This window comes from Brassica oleracea, chromosome C6 (genome assembly GCF_000695525.1).
Source record: "Brassica oleracea var. oleracea cultivar TO1000 chromosome C6, BOL, whole genome shotgun sequence".
Classification (NCBI taxonomy): domain Eukaryota; kingdom Viridiplantae; phylum Streptophyta; class Magnoliopsida; order Brassicales; family Brassicaceae; genus Brassica; species Brassica oleracea.
In genome coordinates, this window is record NC_027753.1 from 16,412,087 (window position 1) to 16,429,659 (window position 17,573).

Here is a 17,573-nt window from a genome sequence, read left to right on the forward strand (position 1 = left end):
GGTTTTGTAATGATTATTTAAGGTTACATTTGTAAGTTTTGGAATTAAAATTTAACTAGAATAAACCCATTTTTATTTATGTAATTGATGAAATTGTTGTAAGTAGCTTAACCGTTTCAAATGCAAGTCCTTGAAGTAACTATTTTAATGATTTTGTGTTGTTGTATGTTGTTTATAAATGATTTGTACTGTATGTGTTTCATTTAATAAAATAGATATGAATGTAATTCTTTATGCTTGTGTAAATTGAAAGAAATCGTACCGGCCGAGTAATTAGGTTAAAATAAACCAATAAGGCCGATTTTTCTTGAGGTTAACTTTTACTATTACAGCTGCCATTACTATTTTATATATAATTAAACATTTATTAATGGCAAAATGGTCTTATGGTATTAGTTTTTCATAAAGGGTAAAAGTTAGATTTTTTTTTGGTAAAATGTTATATAGTAAAAGTTAGAAATGATCTTCTTTTAATAATATTGATATATTTTTGCATTGCTTTCGTTTCAGACAGACGAGATGGGAACTTGAAAGGGCTTTTACCGAGTGATGGAGCCATCTGATTTCAGCTTGGGAGTAAAAGGAGCATTGTACCCAGACCGAATAGGAAAGAATACAAAGCTCAGAGATCAGATAGAAATGAACATAAGCTTTGTTCTTCCTCCGGTTCTTGAATTGGTACCCGAAGATGTTAGGAGCCACTGCGGTAAACACATTTTTGTATAATACTCTTATTTGACTGTGTGTTATAAAGACACATGATCTGATTTGAATACAAATTTACAGGTTTTGACCAGTTTGGTGGAGAATGTGAAGCATAAGGTTAATGGGAGCTTGCTCGCTGACTACAGCAGGTTCAAGAATGAGAGAAAATTACATAAGTTATCTACTAAGCCAGAATTGTATTAATGTCAATATTCAATTATGTACAGTTTCTCAATCTTACCACATGAACAAAAGATTTATCAAATGGCTTCTTCTGTCGATTTGATTAACTATTAGATGTTCTAGTCGCTGAGCCAGTTCGAAATGCAAATAATAGAAAGTGAGAATTACATCAAGGGTTCGAGATTTAAGCCTCTGATTATTTAAATGTGATTTATACCTCTGCAAATCGTAATTTAGCATCATTTAGCAAAAACTAAACTAAATATAATAAATGCATTTGCAAACTCAACCAAACAATCTGAGGCCTTACTTTTCTCGAGGCAGTAATACAAAAGGTGGCAAAGACAACTTTTCACACAGACATCAAAAAATAGAGAAGGAAAAATCAAAGATTCACAAACGAAGAGTTTTGGTTCAGTTACAGAGGCTTACTTGGTGAGTTTGAAGTACAAGATGATGATAATGGCGACGACCAAAGCGGCGATAATGGCTCCAATGGTCCATTTGTTCCTGTTCATCCTCCTCGTCATGCCTGTCAAGATCTTCTTGCTCTTTCCAACATTCTCGTCTACTCCACTAAGCTGTATGTATGTATCATCAGAGTTGAAACTATTGGTTTAAAGAGCACCAATCATGTAGTATATAAAGTAGAGAGCAAGTACCGTGTCTCCAGCACGTAGGAGAGATTGCCTCTGACCGTGCAAGTCTTGGAGGATTGAAACGCCAATCTCTTCAGTCTCCATCATTGTTCTACGACTGTCCTTGAGCCTGTCTGTGGTTCGACCCAAACGTTCTGTTGACATCATCAGCCTTGCTCTTTGATCAGCTGAAGCCTGAACCTCAAATGGCGTATCAATCAAAACATGTTTTACTAGAAGATTGAACAAAATGCTAGCGAGTGAGTCCTTTTAGATACCGTTTTTGTGTCAGCCATGCCAGCTTCAAGCAACTCGTCCCGAGCAGCAGCGTTCAAGTTTGCAGATGTGATTCTCTTCACTTGTGTTTTGAAGTTGTTAAGATCAGACTTGAACTCTCTTAATTTGACAAGGAGGCTGGACTTAACACCGGGTGGGAGGCTCCTCGCCTCGAGATCCATTTTCCTAATCTGGTTAATAAAGAAAAAGGGTACAAAACTTCAAAAGGTAAGAAGGACAATTACATGCCTAATGACATACCAATGCCTCTGCAATTTCAAGGCCAGATTTGATTTCGGAAAGCTTCTGCTTCTTTTGTTCTGCAAATCAATCAGTAAGGTATCAAACACAGAAACCTAAGTATCCTATATTGTTTTACCTCCGTCAAGGGAAAGCGCAGAGGAACATTTCTTGGAAAGATTGGCAGAGAGGTCGCAATATTGGCGCTCGTATCCGTTAAACACCTCACTCATTCTTCCAAATAGATTAGATACAATCTGCAGAATCAAACCAACACACAATGATGATTAAAAGAAATCAATAATGAATCCTGATACGTTGTGCATTTCTGAAACACATGTCAACACGGGCTAAAAAAAAGAAATTGAAAAAGCAAGAATTCACACCGATCTCAATAGACTCGTGTGATCGAAGAAGCATAACCGAAATTAGGAATATAAATTTCGAGATTATAAAGTGGAATTCACAATCAGAAAAGAAGAGACAGATGAGACCTGATCAGAAACGGATGGGGAAGAAGAAGAAGTACGGTGTCGGAATCGGAAAATAGATGAGGCGAGAATGAATTGATGATGAATAATTTTAGTCTTTTTTTTTGGGTGTGCCCCCACTCGTTGACAAAGGAGAACAATTTCAGTCTTTTTTTTTTTTTTTTTTTTTTTTTGATCAAAAATTGAAGCTAGCCTAAAGATTTGATTTATTCGTGTCAACAATACTCAAGATTGCTGATCTATCTGTATTCATGTGTGCAGATGTCTTTTTTTTTTTTTTTTTTTGTCAACCCAATATCAGTAACTTGAAGATATTACATAGTTTTGGTCTCTTCTTCTTGCTTCTTTAGCTAACATATCTACGTACGGTAGAAAAGGTCTATAAACATACTTGATGTTCATCGATCGGATAGGAACCATGTTGATGGTCGCTAGAATTGATCGATCGGCTAAGTGATGGTCGAACGATGAATGATGGATATATATATGGACGATGGCAACCAGAAGATTGGTTGTTCAACACTCTTCTTCTGATTCGATGGGAATCAAGTAGACGGATGGTTTCTGGCTGATTTGTTGTGCAACTCTCCTCTCCTAGAACAATGAGTGGATGATGGAGTCGATGGATGGAACGAATGATGGTATAAGACTCTTGCACAGAACCTTGATTAGTCGGTCGCTTTTTGCTACTTCACACACACACAAAGACTTGGAACGAAAAGGATACGCTTTGGCAAAATCTTGGTTTTGTTTATTGATAGTTGTAAAGAATACACAAATGCTTAAAAAAGGTCTAGGGGACTCGAAGCAAATTAATACATAGACTCGATTCAATGACCTGAACAAAGGCTAACAATGTGCTTTAAATTATTCAAATCGTAAATGAAAGAATAAAAAGGAAACAAGAATAGTTAGTCAAATAATCCTTGAAATGAGAAATTAAAGTTTACCTTATTTGGCTAATCGGCAACGAATTGGTTTGACTGAAGTTGCCAATTATGCACCTAGACTCCTTGATAGCTTGTTTTTTTTAATCTCATGTTGCTTAGGTGAAATGGTTGGTGTGGGCTAAGGCTTGAGAAGCTCCATAACAAACAAAGTGAGGCAGTGGGTTGATGGAAGTATGGGCCATTCTTTGATGCTTTTAGCGGGACCATTTTGATCTTCATAAAATTGGAAATGGACCGAGTTCTTCAAATATTTCCTTTGGTCCGAGATCTTCAAGTGAATCTTCTTCTGAACCGGATGTCTTCTTGTTGATGCTGAGCTGGCCGAACTGTCCTGTGAGTTTGTCTAGGCTGAGAGAATAGTCCGGTTGAGAAGGAGAACCTCCATTGACCGTTGAAGCTTTCTCGCAAGTCTTTTGTTTCAGACCATGTCCTCGAAGCTTGCCTTATGGTCGGGATTTGGGTGGTTTTTTCACGGTTAGTTTCTGATCTTGCATCAATACTGAAAAAAGTATTACCGATTTGACAAACTTAGCTTAAGAATTATCCTTTCTAATTGTATTGCTTCAGAGCTACAAGATGCCATTAGATTTTTAGCTGCTCTTAGAAGATTTAGTTGATCAAACCGAGGAAAGACACTTTATGAAATGTGAACAGTTCATTTGTTGAATAGCCATGAGAAGAGCTATTGTTTCCGATTCTAATGATGAGTTTGTCGGATGTATAGATGATCGACCTTGCAAGGAATGTGCGCCTTCTTTTCTAATGAGGAACAACACAATCCCAGATTATTCCGAGAGGATTATCAAGATGCATTGCAGGCTCTTCGATCTTGGATAATTTCATTCTACCTTGTTTACAACATATTGTAATAATAGATGTTTGGCCAGTCGATATTTTTAGTAATTTCGACAAGCCATACTAAAAGCATTACAATCACCACATCTCATTACTTGTTTTGCTGATTATTTTTTGTGTTCATTTTCTTTTTATCTCTATTTCAAAAGTAAATAAATGAGTATTATTTTATTATTTATGAACACATAAAATAACCTTATTTACAACTCCATATATTTTTGTAAGCTTCATATAAATAACAATATTGTTTATCTTTTACCTTTGTTTTGTTGTGAAATTTTGTCATATCTTTTTTTTTTTGAATCTATTCAAAAATTAATGATTAAATATTATAACTATTAAAATTGGCTGAATTAGTTAATTTGGTACAGTAAAAATAACATATATTAACAAACTTTTAAACAATTTCGATTGATACGTTTGTTTCCTAATTGCTTCAGCTCTTTACAGTTTACATATACATAACCATATCTACATTCTAAATGAGTGATTAAACATATTATTAATATTTAATATATATTTTTATTTATTTAAATTGAATTAAAAAGTATAGAAAGACCTGAGAAATTTTGTTTCATTTAATTTAAGGGTAATCTTACAATAAAATATAAAGATATATATTGTAAAAGATCATAATTTTTACAATAAACATAATATAATATATATGATAGAAACATCATTCATCTTGTTCATTATAAAATTTTGGAAACTTTTTTTTTATGGAAACAAGAAATATTATTAAATTGTCTCCCTCCATCTTGCATGAAAAAACTGTTGGATTTAGTTTTGGGTTAATTTGTTGTATAACCAATTTTTGAAGGGAAATTATGTATATGTCAATGATTTTGACATAACTAACTCACTAACAATTAGTTTCTATTTTAGTCGGTTATACCCCCATCTTTTATAAGTAGCGGGTAGAAAAAAAAAGGTGAATGATGTAGTTGTTAAAATATATGGATGAGAGAAAAACACCATTATTACTATCATATCACGTAATGCCACCAACTTACACACTTATTTATGGCATACTATGCACTGTAATAAAACTCACGTCACACACTTATTTGCCACAAACATATTTATACATAAAAGAAGAAGAAGCTATCTATGTCGCACGTTTAGTGACCACATAAATAGGTACAGAGCGTTCTATTTCATATGGCCAAAGTGGTATAAGACTATAACCATATCCATAATCCCTAATAGTATAAGACACCAACTCCATCTCAACTCCTAAATAATAAATTTATCCTAAACCCACCTCCAACCTCTAAATGCTAAACCATAAACCATAATCACTAAACTCTAAACCTAAATATGAACCATAAACTCAAATATCAACCATAAACCTAAATAGAATGGAACAAAATAAATAGTATAGTACATGTTGGAGAAGTTATAAAATGTTTATGCTTGCATGAAAGAAGTTAATGTTGACCAAAACCTCAACCCCCATCTTCCAAATACTAAACCCTAAATCCTAATCACTAAACCCTCAATCCAAATATAAACCCTAAACCCAAATATCAAAATTATATACATAATATTGTGTAATCTTAAACTATATTATGTAATATTATACTATACAATATAGACCATTCATTGTGATAATCTACTTTTAAAATATAAAATATAAAATATAAAATGACACAACAACAAAACATAATTCATACTCATATATTGTATAATAGCATTTCTATTCTATGCTCATCAAATGAAATAGAAATAAACAAATATTACATTGCAACAATTAGAACAAGCGAGAAGGCTATGGATAGCAAGCTTAAAGAGGAGAGGAAAGTGGTATTCCTATATTTTTTGGTATTCCTAATTTTTCATTACAAATATGATAACTGTTGAATTTAAAGAGCACGACAGACCGTTCTATTTCATATAGTATAGAAATATGTGAACAAAACAGACTATATCTTAAATAGTATGGTAACCCATACATATGTACACAAATATGTATATAAGTATCTCTTTCTTTGTCTTCATTAACTGTGATTCTGCAATCTCATATTCGTTTTGACTCCATCGCCTGATTTAAAAATCTCATAATTTTTTTTCTTCACTTTCCGCATGAGTTCCTGGAAGTTCTTTTCTTCACCAAGAAACTTCGCTGTGGATAAAAATGGTTTCTTCCAAAACATCTGAGAAGAACTCCATTTACCTTCCATATAATTTACTATTAAAAATTAACATTAGAGTTATGTGTGAATATTAGTTGTTCACGATGTAGTTTTGAAATGATTAATTATTTACTATAAACTATTGCCTCAACCGGTTGTTTTAGATGTAGACAAAGGTAGAAATATATTATTATATAAAATATACATTATATACTAACTATTTAGGTTTATTAGTCAGCCAATGAATTATTGGTTTTTTTTTAGCCATAGAGTGCAATTTCCCTTTAGTTTTTTGAAGACCAGACATTTTCTTCAAATTTTTTTTTTTGAACGGTGTGACATTTTCTTCAAATCAATACATAGTCGGCATGGTTTTTCTAAGGTTGTGTAAATTACTTAAACGGATAAAAATTTATATCGGTTACATTATAAGCATCTAACAAATATGGTTAATTAACGCTTGATACAATATTCAAGAATTAAAGTGTCACAAGACATCAAGTGAAAATATAAAGCAAAGGTCGACTAAGCATCTACGATTTGCAATGCGGTTTTCTAGGAGGCTGTAGCTAGTAGAAAGTGTATGGTTTCCCATATTGTGATTACAGACCATCGCGTTCTGGACAATGGGAAACTCCAACACTCACCAATATTGTAGATAAAATTTCTCCCAGTTTCCAAATCTTATGCAAAAATTATATGTTTATAAACATCCATCTTTACACTTGGAATTCAAATGAAGTTTGTGAACTAATTACTTTGAAACTTTAAAAGATAAACAAACAAAGTTTTATACATGTAACTTCCAATCTTGAAAAAGATGAATAATACTTCATTTGAGGTTAAGAAATCAAAAGCAACAACAAACAAACACATTATTGAACACAAGAAAACTTGGCAAGCGAAATACAAACAAACACATGAAATTTCCCATGCCAAGAAGTCTATTATCAAACAAATTGGGCATCTCAAAATAACTATTACTACGACTGATTTTGAACCAATGTGGTATATCTTATTGTAGGCAGTGGCAAACCTAAGTTGACTAGGGAGAAGGCAGTTGCCCCCACAAAAATATAGAAATAAATGTATTTGCATAAGAAACAACAAGCTTTTCGTAGCATAGATGGTTTCAGTTCTTTACCTGCCTCTCCTAGACCACGGTTTGAATTCCCTTCTAGCCATATATTTCCCTTTCATTTATTTTATGTCCCCACAAAAATTTTATCCTAGATTCGCCACTGATTGTAGGGTGATTAGAAACATATCTAAAATCAACAATCTCTATATTGTACTTAAGAATGCAATCAGTTAAATGGAATCTCTATCTAACATGCACAACCAATCTTATTTAGTATAACAAACCGTTCAAACTCTCTACTTTTAACTTTTGTTAAATTAAATAATTTTAAGAATTATACATGTTCCTTATATTCATTACGGTATTAACAGTGAGTCTGTGTAGACTTGTACCTTTTTGATATGGAGTAAAGAGAGAAACAGATTAGTGGTTTTGAATCGAGGATCCAATAGATGTATTGACTGAAATTCTAGATGGGTAAATATATCAAACGGAATCAATGAGCTTTTTGAGAAAAACAATATACTCTATGATTGTAAGTAACTCCACACAAGCAGAAAATTAAGAACGAAGAATGGTGAGGGGAGGGGAATGAAAACACCATATATAAATTTGTTAAAAGTTTCTATTATGAAATGGTTCAATGGGTAAGCTTCTGAAAAGATACAACTTTATTATCAAAGAGTTTAATGGCTAACCTTGTGAAAATGTACAATTCTTCATGAAATGAAGACGTCTTTTTCTTAAGTGAATCTATGATGTCATATTTTGTATCGTAAATGTATCGTAAATGAAACTGTAACCATTAGATTATATATTAGAAACAAAATCCACCATTATATATTTTTTTCCTATAAAACTGATGACATAAGCGTTTAGATAAAAACGAGTTTGCTATTATATATGGATTCTCCATTGTCAAGTGCAAATTCCCTCAAAAAAAAAAAAGAGTACAACAATTTTATTTTCCGTGTAACACCCGTCCGATATTTTAATATCTACAAAACTTCTGATCAAATCTGACTAAAAATATTTTAATTGCTGACTAAAGAAAATATCTTTGGAGACACCTAATAAAATATCAACTTTTCCCCAAACCTTATAAGAAACAGAAACTAAAACAAATATAAAATGACATACATTAAAAAAAAAACAAAAATACTAACACTAGAATCTGTAAATTTTGATGAGAACTGCCAATAATCAATAACAAATTTTATTGATGTTGTCCACGGCCTGGCGAACAATAACATTTAACCTCAAATAACGGCAAAGAGACCACTTCTCAAAAATAATACATCAAAACTTTATAATGTGCCAATAAAAAGACCACCACTAAGTTCAAAACACTTCCCGATACAGCTGCTATACATTCTGATATGTTCGTATATTGTCTGGATGGAAATCGTAAACAAACTCCAAAGCCTTAAATATTTGGAAAAGTGAGGCCTCACCAATCAGAAACTTATGAAATCCAAAATAAACCGGTAAATAAGTTCTTCTCAAACGCAATTCCTCTGCTCATTTTATATCTTATACGCAACTCAATAAAGGGTTTATGGGGCTTGTGTGCCCAACACTTTTCTGAATTGCTCCAAAATATATTTCCAATCAAATCCATAATTTCAACGTGCATTCCATAGAAGTCCAAAGCTCAAAACTCCAAAGTATTATAATAATAATCCCCTATTATCAAGCAAAAAGCTATACTGCAAAAACAAAAACTTGGATATAGTGTCTAAAAAACTTCTTTAATATGCTTTTCTCTTCTGTATGGAACACAAGTTCTTTCTATTCCACCCCCATCTCAGGTGGAGTATCTTCAGGCTTTGCGTTTCGTCTCTGAAACTGATCGAGCTCTTCTTGAGGGAACACTTCAGATTGCAGAGACGGAGATATCTTCTTAACATGAAGCCAAGTAAGTTGCCAGAAACTATCACTACCGATATCATCACCTGGTAATAGAACACCCGTTGTCTTCATCACCAGCAACGTGTTCTTCAGCAGTTCCGGTATGAGTTCATGGACTTTCTCGCTGCGTTTTCCTCTGAACTTGGTCGACATGTAAGTCCCCATACGGTCCAATACACCAAGCCAGAGTCTGCAGAACGATGGTTGCTGCGAGATGTCTTGGAGAGACTGAAGAAAAGCCTTTGACATGAGCTTTGTGGCGAGCACAAGCGTTTCTTCAACCGTTTTCTTGAATGTCTTTCTTGAATTTTCGACTGAAACCGCGAGCAATTCGTCTAGCAATGGGAAGATTGCGGAGTCGAAGCACTGGAACCATAGAGGTTGCGGTAACATTATCCCGTCTGCACCGGCTACAGATCTCTGCAGCATTAAGATGGCGTGGTTTCTCACTTGGTCGCGCTGATCAAGACAAACTCTTTTGAGGTTGTTCACAAGCCTGAGCCACATTTCTCCAATATCTTGGCTTAGTTTCATCATAGCTTCATCTTCTCCCACCGACTTTTTCGCCTCTTGAGACCACCTTGCAAGACAGAACACAGAGTTTGACATTAAGTCGATGGCTGATATAGACCTATCGATTTCGCCGACTCGGGATTCAGCAAACTGTCTAGCTGCATCTAAACAGAGAATGTAGTTTGATGGTAGCAAGTGAGCTCCTTCTGACATTATAAACCGGAGAGCTTCAAATCCAGCATCAGAAGCTTCTGGATGCCGAGCTGTGATTGATAACAGAGATATGATTGTTCGCCAACCAACATGAGATCTGACATGAGATGCATTCGCTTTTACAAGACGGGCAACTTCTTGAGTAATGGGTTCGCAGTACGCATCAGCCACTCTTGCATCAAGCTTGAGAACAAGTTGGAGTGACTTCAGAAGTTCGTCTGTTAGGTTCTCCTTGTAAGGCAATAATCTCTGACAAATCTTCAAGACACCGAAAACAGCCTTTTCAACAAGCGGGCAAGGTGTTGTCGTTGACTGAACAATACCCGAGATGTGCTCGTAAACAGTTTGCCAGATCAGTAGGATTCTGTCTCGGTTGTTCAGAGTTACTGCAATCAGAAGCTCAAGGCAAAAGACCGCACTAGCTTCATCTTTCGCGGCTGCTTTTATGAGAGAGCTAACAAGCTGCTGCAGAGACTCAGCTTGGAGAAACTTGCTGTCAGAGAATATGCTATCAATGTGACAATCTTTCACTATCCCACGAGCGAGTTTATAAGCTGCCAGTTCTTCCTCAGTTGGCAATGGCTCTATCTCTTCCATGTCAAAAGACAAAAGCTGGCTAAACCGACCAATAAAGCTAGAGGATTTTCTAGGCGCCGCTGAGGGTTGTGCCTGTGATACTACTGACACGGGATTTGCTAAAGGTCTTTCTTGCTCTATGTTACTAGTTGATGGCTCCGGGTCATCCGCTGCATCACTAGCTATATGAGCTGGTAAGATCTGGAGTTTGTGGAGGCTCAAGACACATTCCACGATGCTTTTCCAGCCCGAGCTGATATAGTCACCGTATTTGTTTGCAATCAAGAAAAGAGCTTCGGTAGCCATTCTAGCTCTGGCATCTTCTCCTAGAGCAAGAACAGCTTCATCAACAGATAATGAAGCGAAGAATGGCGTGAATATGCAGAGAGACACAACCAGATCATCCAATACCCTATTCAAATGATAGTACGCTGAAAGTTTTGCAATGGCGAAAAACCCATCAACACATCTCTGTAAAACATCTTCTTGCTCTGCTTGCTCAAAAACCACTGATGTAGCTGCAATAGTTGGACCATACACGATATGAAACATGTCACGGCCCAGATGCGATGTGCTGTCACATATGATATAGGGGCTGGTTTCTTTGGACTTGTAAATCACACTAATCCACCGACTCGATGTCATCATTTGGAAACCGGTTCCCTGATCTGGGATCATCTGAATCTCACTGTCGCAGATTGAATGATACAGCTCAGATAAGTACTCCCTAGGAAGATCTGCGCCTCCGTTTATGCACCTGTTGTTACGGATGAAATCTTCTTCAGTCATCTTTTTCTTAACTTGCGTGTTGTGGTGATCTGTGTTCAGCAAGATTATCGAGTAAGATAACAAGAGGGCAGCATCTTTATCAATCAGTATCTGTGGCGACTGCTCATAGTATCTCTCAGAAAACGCCTCAAGCACCCTCTGTATCTTCTGCGACTCGCCAGGCAATCTAAATGTACCCACAAAGAGACGCAGAGCATTATCAAGATTCATGTTCTGGAAGTCAAACGTCTTGGCAAACTCATGAAGCACCTGAACACAGAACTGGTCATGATTTCCCAGGAAATCTCCTATAAGATTCTTATCTAACCCACATGTATACCTGAAGAAGCACGCAACACTCTTTGGATCAAGTTCCTCCGGCAGCAAGTGCAACGCTTGGAGTTGTTGCAGACCCTTTTTAGGATCATTGTTAAAATGATCAGCCCCAACCATCAGCCTTTTCTTGATGTGCTTTGACTTACGGACAAAGGGAACCCATAAGTTAGGATCTCCGTAGTTCTCACATCTCACTGTCCAAAATGCTTCATATCCTTCTTCGTGTGTAGGAACATCTGACGCCGGCAATTCCTCACCAACCCTTTCAGCCATTCCCTGAACCATGGAAATTAACCCATCCAACGCAAGTATATGCATAGCTGATAAAGGCCCATTCACTGGGAATGCACTCTTTGATAGCAAGTTTGAAACATCTTCGAACACATTACTGCAGGTTATATCACAATCAAAATTCGCAAACACTTCAGCCATGAAATTATGTTGTCTGCAAAAATCAACTAGAGCTTCCATAGCAACCTCCTGTTGCTGGTAAGAAGAGCCATGTTTGCTCTGTGCAATTCTCAGAAGTACACATGAGAAGAAAGCTTCAAGCTGCACCTTAAGCTCAGTACGGAAACTCAGGTAGAGATTAAGGACGATGCTGCAAACTGTAGAAAGAACCAGAGGGCTCATTGACATACCAAACTGCATCAAGTTACAGAATAACTCATCCTGAATTAAACTCAGCAACTTTGGGTGCTCACGGAAAGAAGAGCCTCCAAGTTCTATAGCGGAATTAACTAAACCCAGAGCGAAAAGAGGAACGTCTTCATCAAATGCGATAGGGTTGGACCTAGAATTGACTTCACCGCTTTCTCCAACATTCAACAGAGTACACAAGAAATGAAAAATCTCTACCATGCATGGAATACCAAAAGGTGCCAACATTGCACTTTCACCATTCGCAGCAACATTCAAGTCATCACTGACCTCAGTTCCCTTTTCATCATTATTAAGCTCTGTTTCTGGAGCAACCATCTCAGAACTTCGAGGATCTTTGTCAGTGCCGAGAGTAACAGATACGCTATCAATATTTCCATTTACAACTTTGCTTTCTCTAGATTTCTGATCCCAGTCCACTGTTCCCACCTACACAGGAAAGAACACCGTATGAAATTTGTGGAAAGATGGTCAGCACAATTCACCTCAAAACTTAGTCATGGTACAATTTGTTAAAAATTCTATCAATAGAACAAACAGAATAATGCTGACATACAAGTTTAACGAGATTTACCTTGTCACCGACATTTAATTCGGTTTCATTAGCTAGCGGGCTGATATAAGGAAGCTGAGAGAAGATACACCTGACCAACTCATGCATAGTGTGTCGCGCTAGACGCTGCAACAATTCACTTTTGGAGGTTGATTGATGAACAACACGCAAGCAAATGTTGATGATGGTGAAAATATCTTGATTACTCAACCCATTAGCTGCCTTACTCTTGATACAAGCAAGAAGAACTTGAAGTATCTTCATCAGAACCACTTCCTCGGAGGCAGGATCAGTTACCTCGAAACGACAGCTTTTCAGAGCATCAACTATGATATGCATCGCCTCTCCCACATTCACGGTATCAAGTGTAAAGACGTCAAGGGTTAAGATCTTGTAGACAGAGGACAAAGCAACGCCAGTGATGGGAGCCCCAGTTTCATCAGATAGTATGACGTCCAGAAACGGCTGTATGTAGAGCTTTGGGTCAACGTTTTGCCAATTGGCATGCCACAAAAATATCTGTTTACGCAGTTCTTTCAAAGAATGGATAAGAGAATGCTCCAACTGATCATCATCTCCAATGTAGCGAACACCCCACCGCACATTCCTCCTCATCACAGCCAAAACTGCGCCAATCTCGGAATTGATCATGGACGCCACAGCAACCTTGGACGGTTTGGAGTGACAACTCTTGAACTCTCCTCCATGGAACGAGTTGCTTCCCGAAGGATGATGATTCTGATGCCCCATAGCGTCTTAGCTCAAACACCGAAACACACACGAAGCATGCAGAGCTGCAAAAGAAGTTGAAAGCTTTCATGCTTAGAAAGAAGTTGACAGTAACAATGGCCAAACAAATTCATTGACAAACAGAGAAAAGTTACACAGACCATCTATTACAATGGATATACCCAGAAACTCTACCCATCTACCTATCCATGGAGTCATTGTGTAAGTGAACTAAAACTTCATTTAATATTATTGAATAGCATAACCAAACAATTCAGATCCAACGAAAACTATAAAAGCTAATCGCACATTACAGAGAAATTGGAAAGCTTGGATCGAGAGAAAATCTCAGTGTACCTGGCTGAAGGAGAGATCGGGATCTCAATAGAGATTCACTTTCTACTCTTTGAAAGCGACAAACACACAGAAAGATAATGAGCTGTTCCTTCGGTTCTCAGTGAAGGCACGAGCCGATCCGGTAGCGTGAGAGCTTGCCCCTCAAAATTCAACTGAGATAAGATCCCCTCAATCCCCAGCAACGCATCACACGTGGATCCTCCCTGGAATTGGCTCCGTGAAGTGTGACGATGATGGAGATCGGAGAAGCATCGGATGTTCCGAGAGAGAGAGAGATGATCCAAGACAAAGGTTGTGAAAGCTAAGAGACAAAGCTCCGAGATGGGCCGTATCGTGGGCTTGGCTTTGCAATTAATTCTTAACAGACTCATGGGCCTCAAATACAATCATATGTTAAGCTTGCAAATGATGTAGGTCAAAAATAAAAATAAAAAAATTTACACTTAGGCATACTTTATCTTTACTTATGTCTTAAAGTCTAAATTCTTCTTAGTTAATGGAGATCTTTTGTCTCCTTTCATATTCATCTTATGCACAGAAGCGTTCGTAAGCCTTTTGAATCATGCAGAGAATTAGGGGTGTTCAATCCGGTAAAACCGAACCGAACCGAAATAGAAAAAATAGTTTGGATTTGGTAGTACCGAATATACCGAATGGATGTCATTTTTAAGAAACCGTGGTATATGGATATGGTTTGGTATATAAACCGATCAAACCGAATAAACTAAATAAACCGATCAATTAAAATATAAAGTATAAGTATATGTAAATTATATAATATAATTAATAATATATTCCTAATTTATTTTATTGGTATGATCTTCCTACTTAAATGTTTATTTTAGTTATTTAATATTTTATTTTAAGTTCAAATTTTTTTTATCAAATTAAAAAAACATATTTTTTACTTTTTTTTAATAGTATTATGGATTACTGATATTTCTTACTTTTATTCCATAAAAATATTACTGTTATTAAATAAATATGTTTACTGATTATTTAAATAGTAAAATAAAAAATAGATTATTTAAAAACCAAAATATCGCCATGTTATAATTAAATTTAAAGCCATAAACCGAAAACCGACGGTATATAAGCCGAACCAAACCATATTAAATATAGTTTTAATATGGTAGATATTTTTTATAAACCGAAACACCAAAAAACCAAAAAAACCGAACCGAAACGATATCCGGATTGAACACCCCTACAGAGAATCAAAGAAAGATAACGGGGATGCGTGTTTCACGCGCTAGCCCTCCGCTATCCCACCTTCTCTTTGTTGATGATAGCTTGTTCTTCTGCAAGGCAGAGCCACGTGAATGCGATGAAATCATGAAAGCACTTGAGACCTATGGAAAAGCTTCTGGACAATGCATTAATTTTGAAAAATCTTCCTTACTCTTTGGTAAAAGAATACCTGGACTTGTTAAGGATACTTTAAAAATTTCAACTGGGATTGCAAATGAGGGGGGAATGGGTACCTATCTTGGTATCTCTGAAGATATTAGCGGTTCAAAGGTAAGGCTCTTTGCCTTTCTGAAGGAACGACTACAAGGCCGTGGTAATGGCTGGATAGGAAGATGGCTATCAAGGGGAGTAAAGGAGGTGCTCATAAAGTCTATATTTTTGGCTCTGCCCAAGTATGTAATGTCAACCCTCCTTTTAACTTTAGAGACATGCGAGAACTTATATAGCTAGTGTCATTGCACAGTTCTTGTGGAGCTCAAACCCTCCTAAAAGAGGAATTCACGGGGTTAAGTGGGAGAAACTCTGCAAATCAAGAGATGAAGGAGGAATAGGATTCAGGATGATTCATGAATTTAAACTCACATTACTTGGGAAACAGTTATGGCGATTAGTGCAATTTCCTAACTCCTTATTGGCAAGGATTCTGAGAGGACGATATTTCTGATGTAGCTCACCGTTGCAACTAAACATTACGAACAATCCCTCATATGGGTGGAAGAGTATAATGGCTGAAAAGACATTGATAGAGTTGGTGATTAGACAAAAGGTACATTCTGGTAATGAAATTAGGATCTGGGAAGATCTTTGGATCCCAACGATGCCGGCAAGACCAGCTAGGCTAATTGCACCGGTGGTTCACCCAATGTTGCCAGTAAGTGACCTGATGATTGGGAACCCGAAGAGATGGAATACTCAGATGCTGGAAAACTATGTTTATCAGGATGACATCCCATTGATCCAATCTCTGGCCATAAGCCAGGATTATCATAGAGATGGATATTGCTGGAGCTATACGAAGAATGGAATGTACACTGTCAAATCAGGCAATTAACTTGCTTAAGGATGAAACATTGGAGGCGCAAGAACCTAGTATTACAAATTCCAGGCCTTTGCTTGGAAAATAAAAGCGCCTTCAAAGATCAGACATCACATTTGGCAGATGATATCTGAACAGTTAGCAGTAACGAGTAATATGATTCATCGTCATATGACATGTGACAACCATTGCCCTCGGTGTGGTGCAGATGATGAAACTATAAATCATGCCATCTTCGAATGCCCTCCAGCCCTACAGACTTGGGCACACGCGAAAACACCAACACCGCCAACACTATTCCCAAGTGGAAGCCACTTCACAAATATAGATTGCCTCTTATGGCGAAAGAATGATATTGAAGATTCAGAATTGGACAAGGACCCATATCCTTGGATCATATGGTACTTCTGGAAAGCGAGGAACAATAAACTATTTAGAGGGATAGACAGAGACCCTTTGGAAACTGTTAGACACGCGAAATCAGAATGTCATGCCTGGTTTGAAGCAAATCATAGACCAGAAGGAATGGTGGAAGCACAAAACCCAGAACGGGCTCTAATCTCAGAGAGATGCATGATAGATGGATCTTGGACACATAACGCACTCTTTAGTGGCTATCGGTGGACATGGATAAACCCAAGAGGAGCGACGCAACTTTTGGGAGCAAGGAATCAACACTGACGACTCTCACCATTGCATTCAGAACTGGAGGCATGTCAGGGCAAACCCTTAGTCAGTTATAAAATTTGGCTTTGTATAATGCTTGGTCTCATGGTTCAGAAACATCTTTGTGACTGTTTACATAAAAAAAGATCATTTGTTTGAAGGAAAAAAATGTTAACTTTACGTTTTTGAGAAGTGTTGATGATGTAGACGGAAGAATTAATCGACGAATTCACAAACCAAACCTAGCTAAATCGATGAAGATTCCAACAAATTGAAGTTATAAAAAAAAGACAAACAACAAAGAGGAAAACCTAAAAGTTGTCTTCAAGGAATACTAAACATACCAACAACCTAATTATAGAGTCAGTGAAAGCTTATAAGTGAAGGGTTGGAGTCGATGTTCTGCAGGGCCAGTCTGGGGTCCATGGAGCGGGTAGTTTCCACGGGGCG

At 36.8% G+C, this 17,573-nt stretch overlaps 3 protein-coding genes across 7 annotated transcripts; 1 reads left to right on the top strand and 2 right to left on the bottom strand.

The window, feature by feature from the left end:
- Positions 1–1,173: 1,173 nt before the first annotated feature.
- Positions 1,174–2,689, bottom strand: LOC106298275 (vesicle transport v-SNARE 11). 5 transcript variants are annotated; one of them, XM_013734377.1, is made up of 6 exons: positions 2,537–2,689; positions 2,182–2,299; positions 2,064–2,122; positions 1,805–1,993; positions 1,551–1,721; positions 1,174–1,469 (listed from the first exon to the last, which is right to left on the bottom strand). In XM_013734377.1, exons 2-6 carry the CDS (start codon positions 2,273–2,275, stop codon positions 1,317–1,319), a joined length of 666 nt encoding a protein of 221 aa, XP_013589831.1. In that variant the 5' UTR covers positions 2,276–2,299; positions 2,537–2,689; the 3' UTR covers positions 1,174–1,316. The 5 variants fall into 5 exon arrangements, with proteins under 5 accessions (XP_013589831.1, XP_013589827.1, XP_013589829.1 ...); XM_013734373.1 differs by lacking the exon at positions 2,537–2,689 and adding an exon at positions 2,429–2,522; XM_013734375.1 differs by having other exon boundaries at positions 1,230–1,469; positions 1,805–1,988; positions 2,064–2,299; positions 2,537–2,642.
- Positions 2,690–9,156: 6,467 nt separating this feature from the next.
- Positions 9,157–14,449, bottom strand: LOC106300038 (ARF guanine-nucleotide exchange factor GNL1). Its single transcript, XM_013736087.1, has 3 exons — positions 14,171–14,449; positions 13,106–13,878; positions 9,157–12,960 (listed from the first exon to the last, which is right to left on the bottom strand). The coding sequence occupies exons 2-3, from the start codon at positions 13,832–13,834 to the stop codon at positions 9,346–9,348; spliced, it is 4,344 nt and encodes a 1,447-aa protein (XP_013591541.1). The 5' UTR covers positions 13,835–13,878; positions 14,171–14,449; the 3' UTR covers positions 9,157–9,345.
- Positions 14,450–16,145: 1,696 nt separating this feature from the next.
- On the top strand, positions 16,146–17,138 carry LOC106297592. Its single transcript, XM_013733801.1, has 2 exons — positions 16,146–16,464; positions 16,666–17,138. Exons 1-2 carry the CDS (start codon positions 16,146–16,148, stop codon positions 17,136–17,138), a joined length of 792 nt encoding a protein of 263 aa, XP_013589255.1.
- The last annotated feature ends 435 nt before the right edge of the window (positions 17,139–17,573 follow it).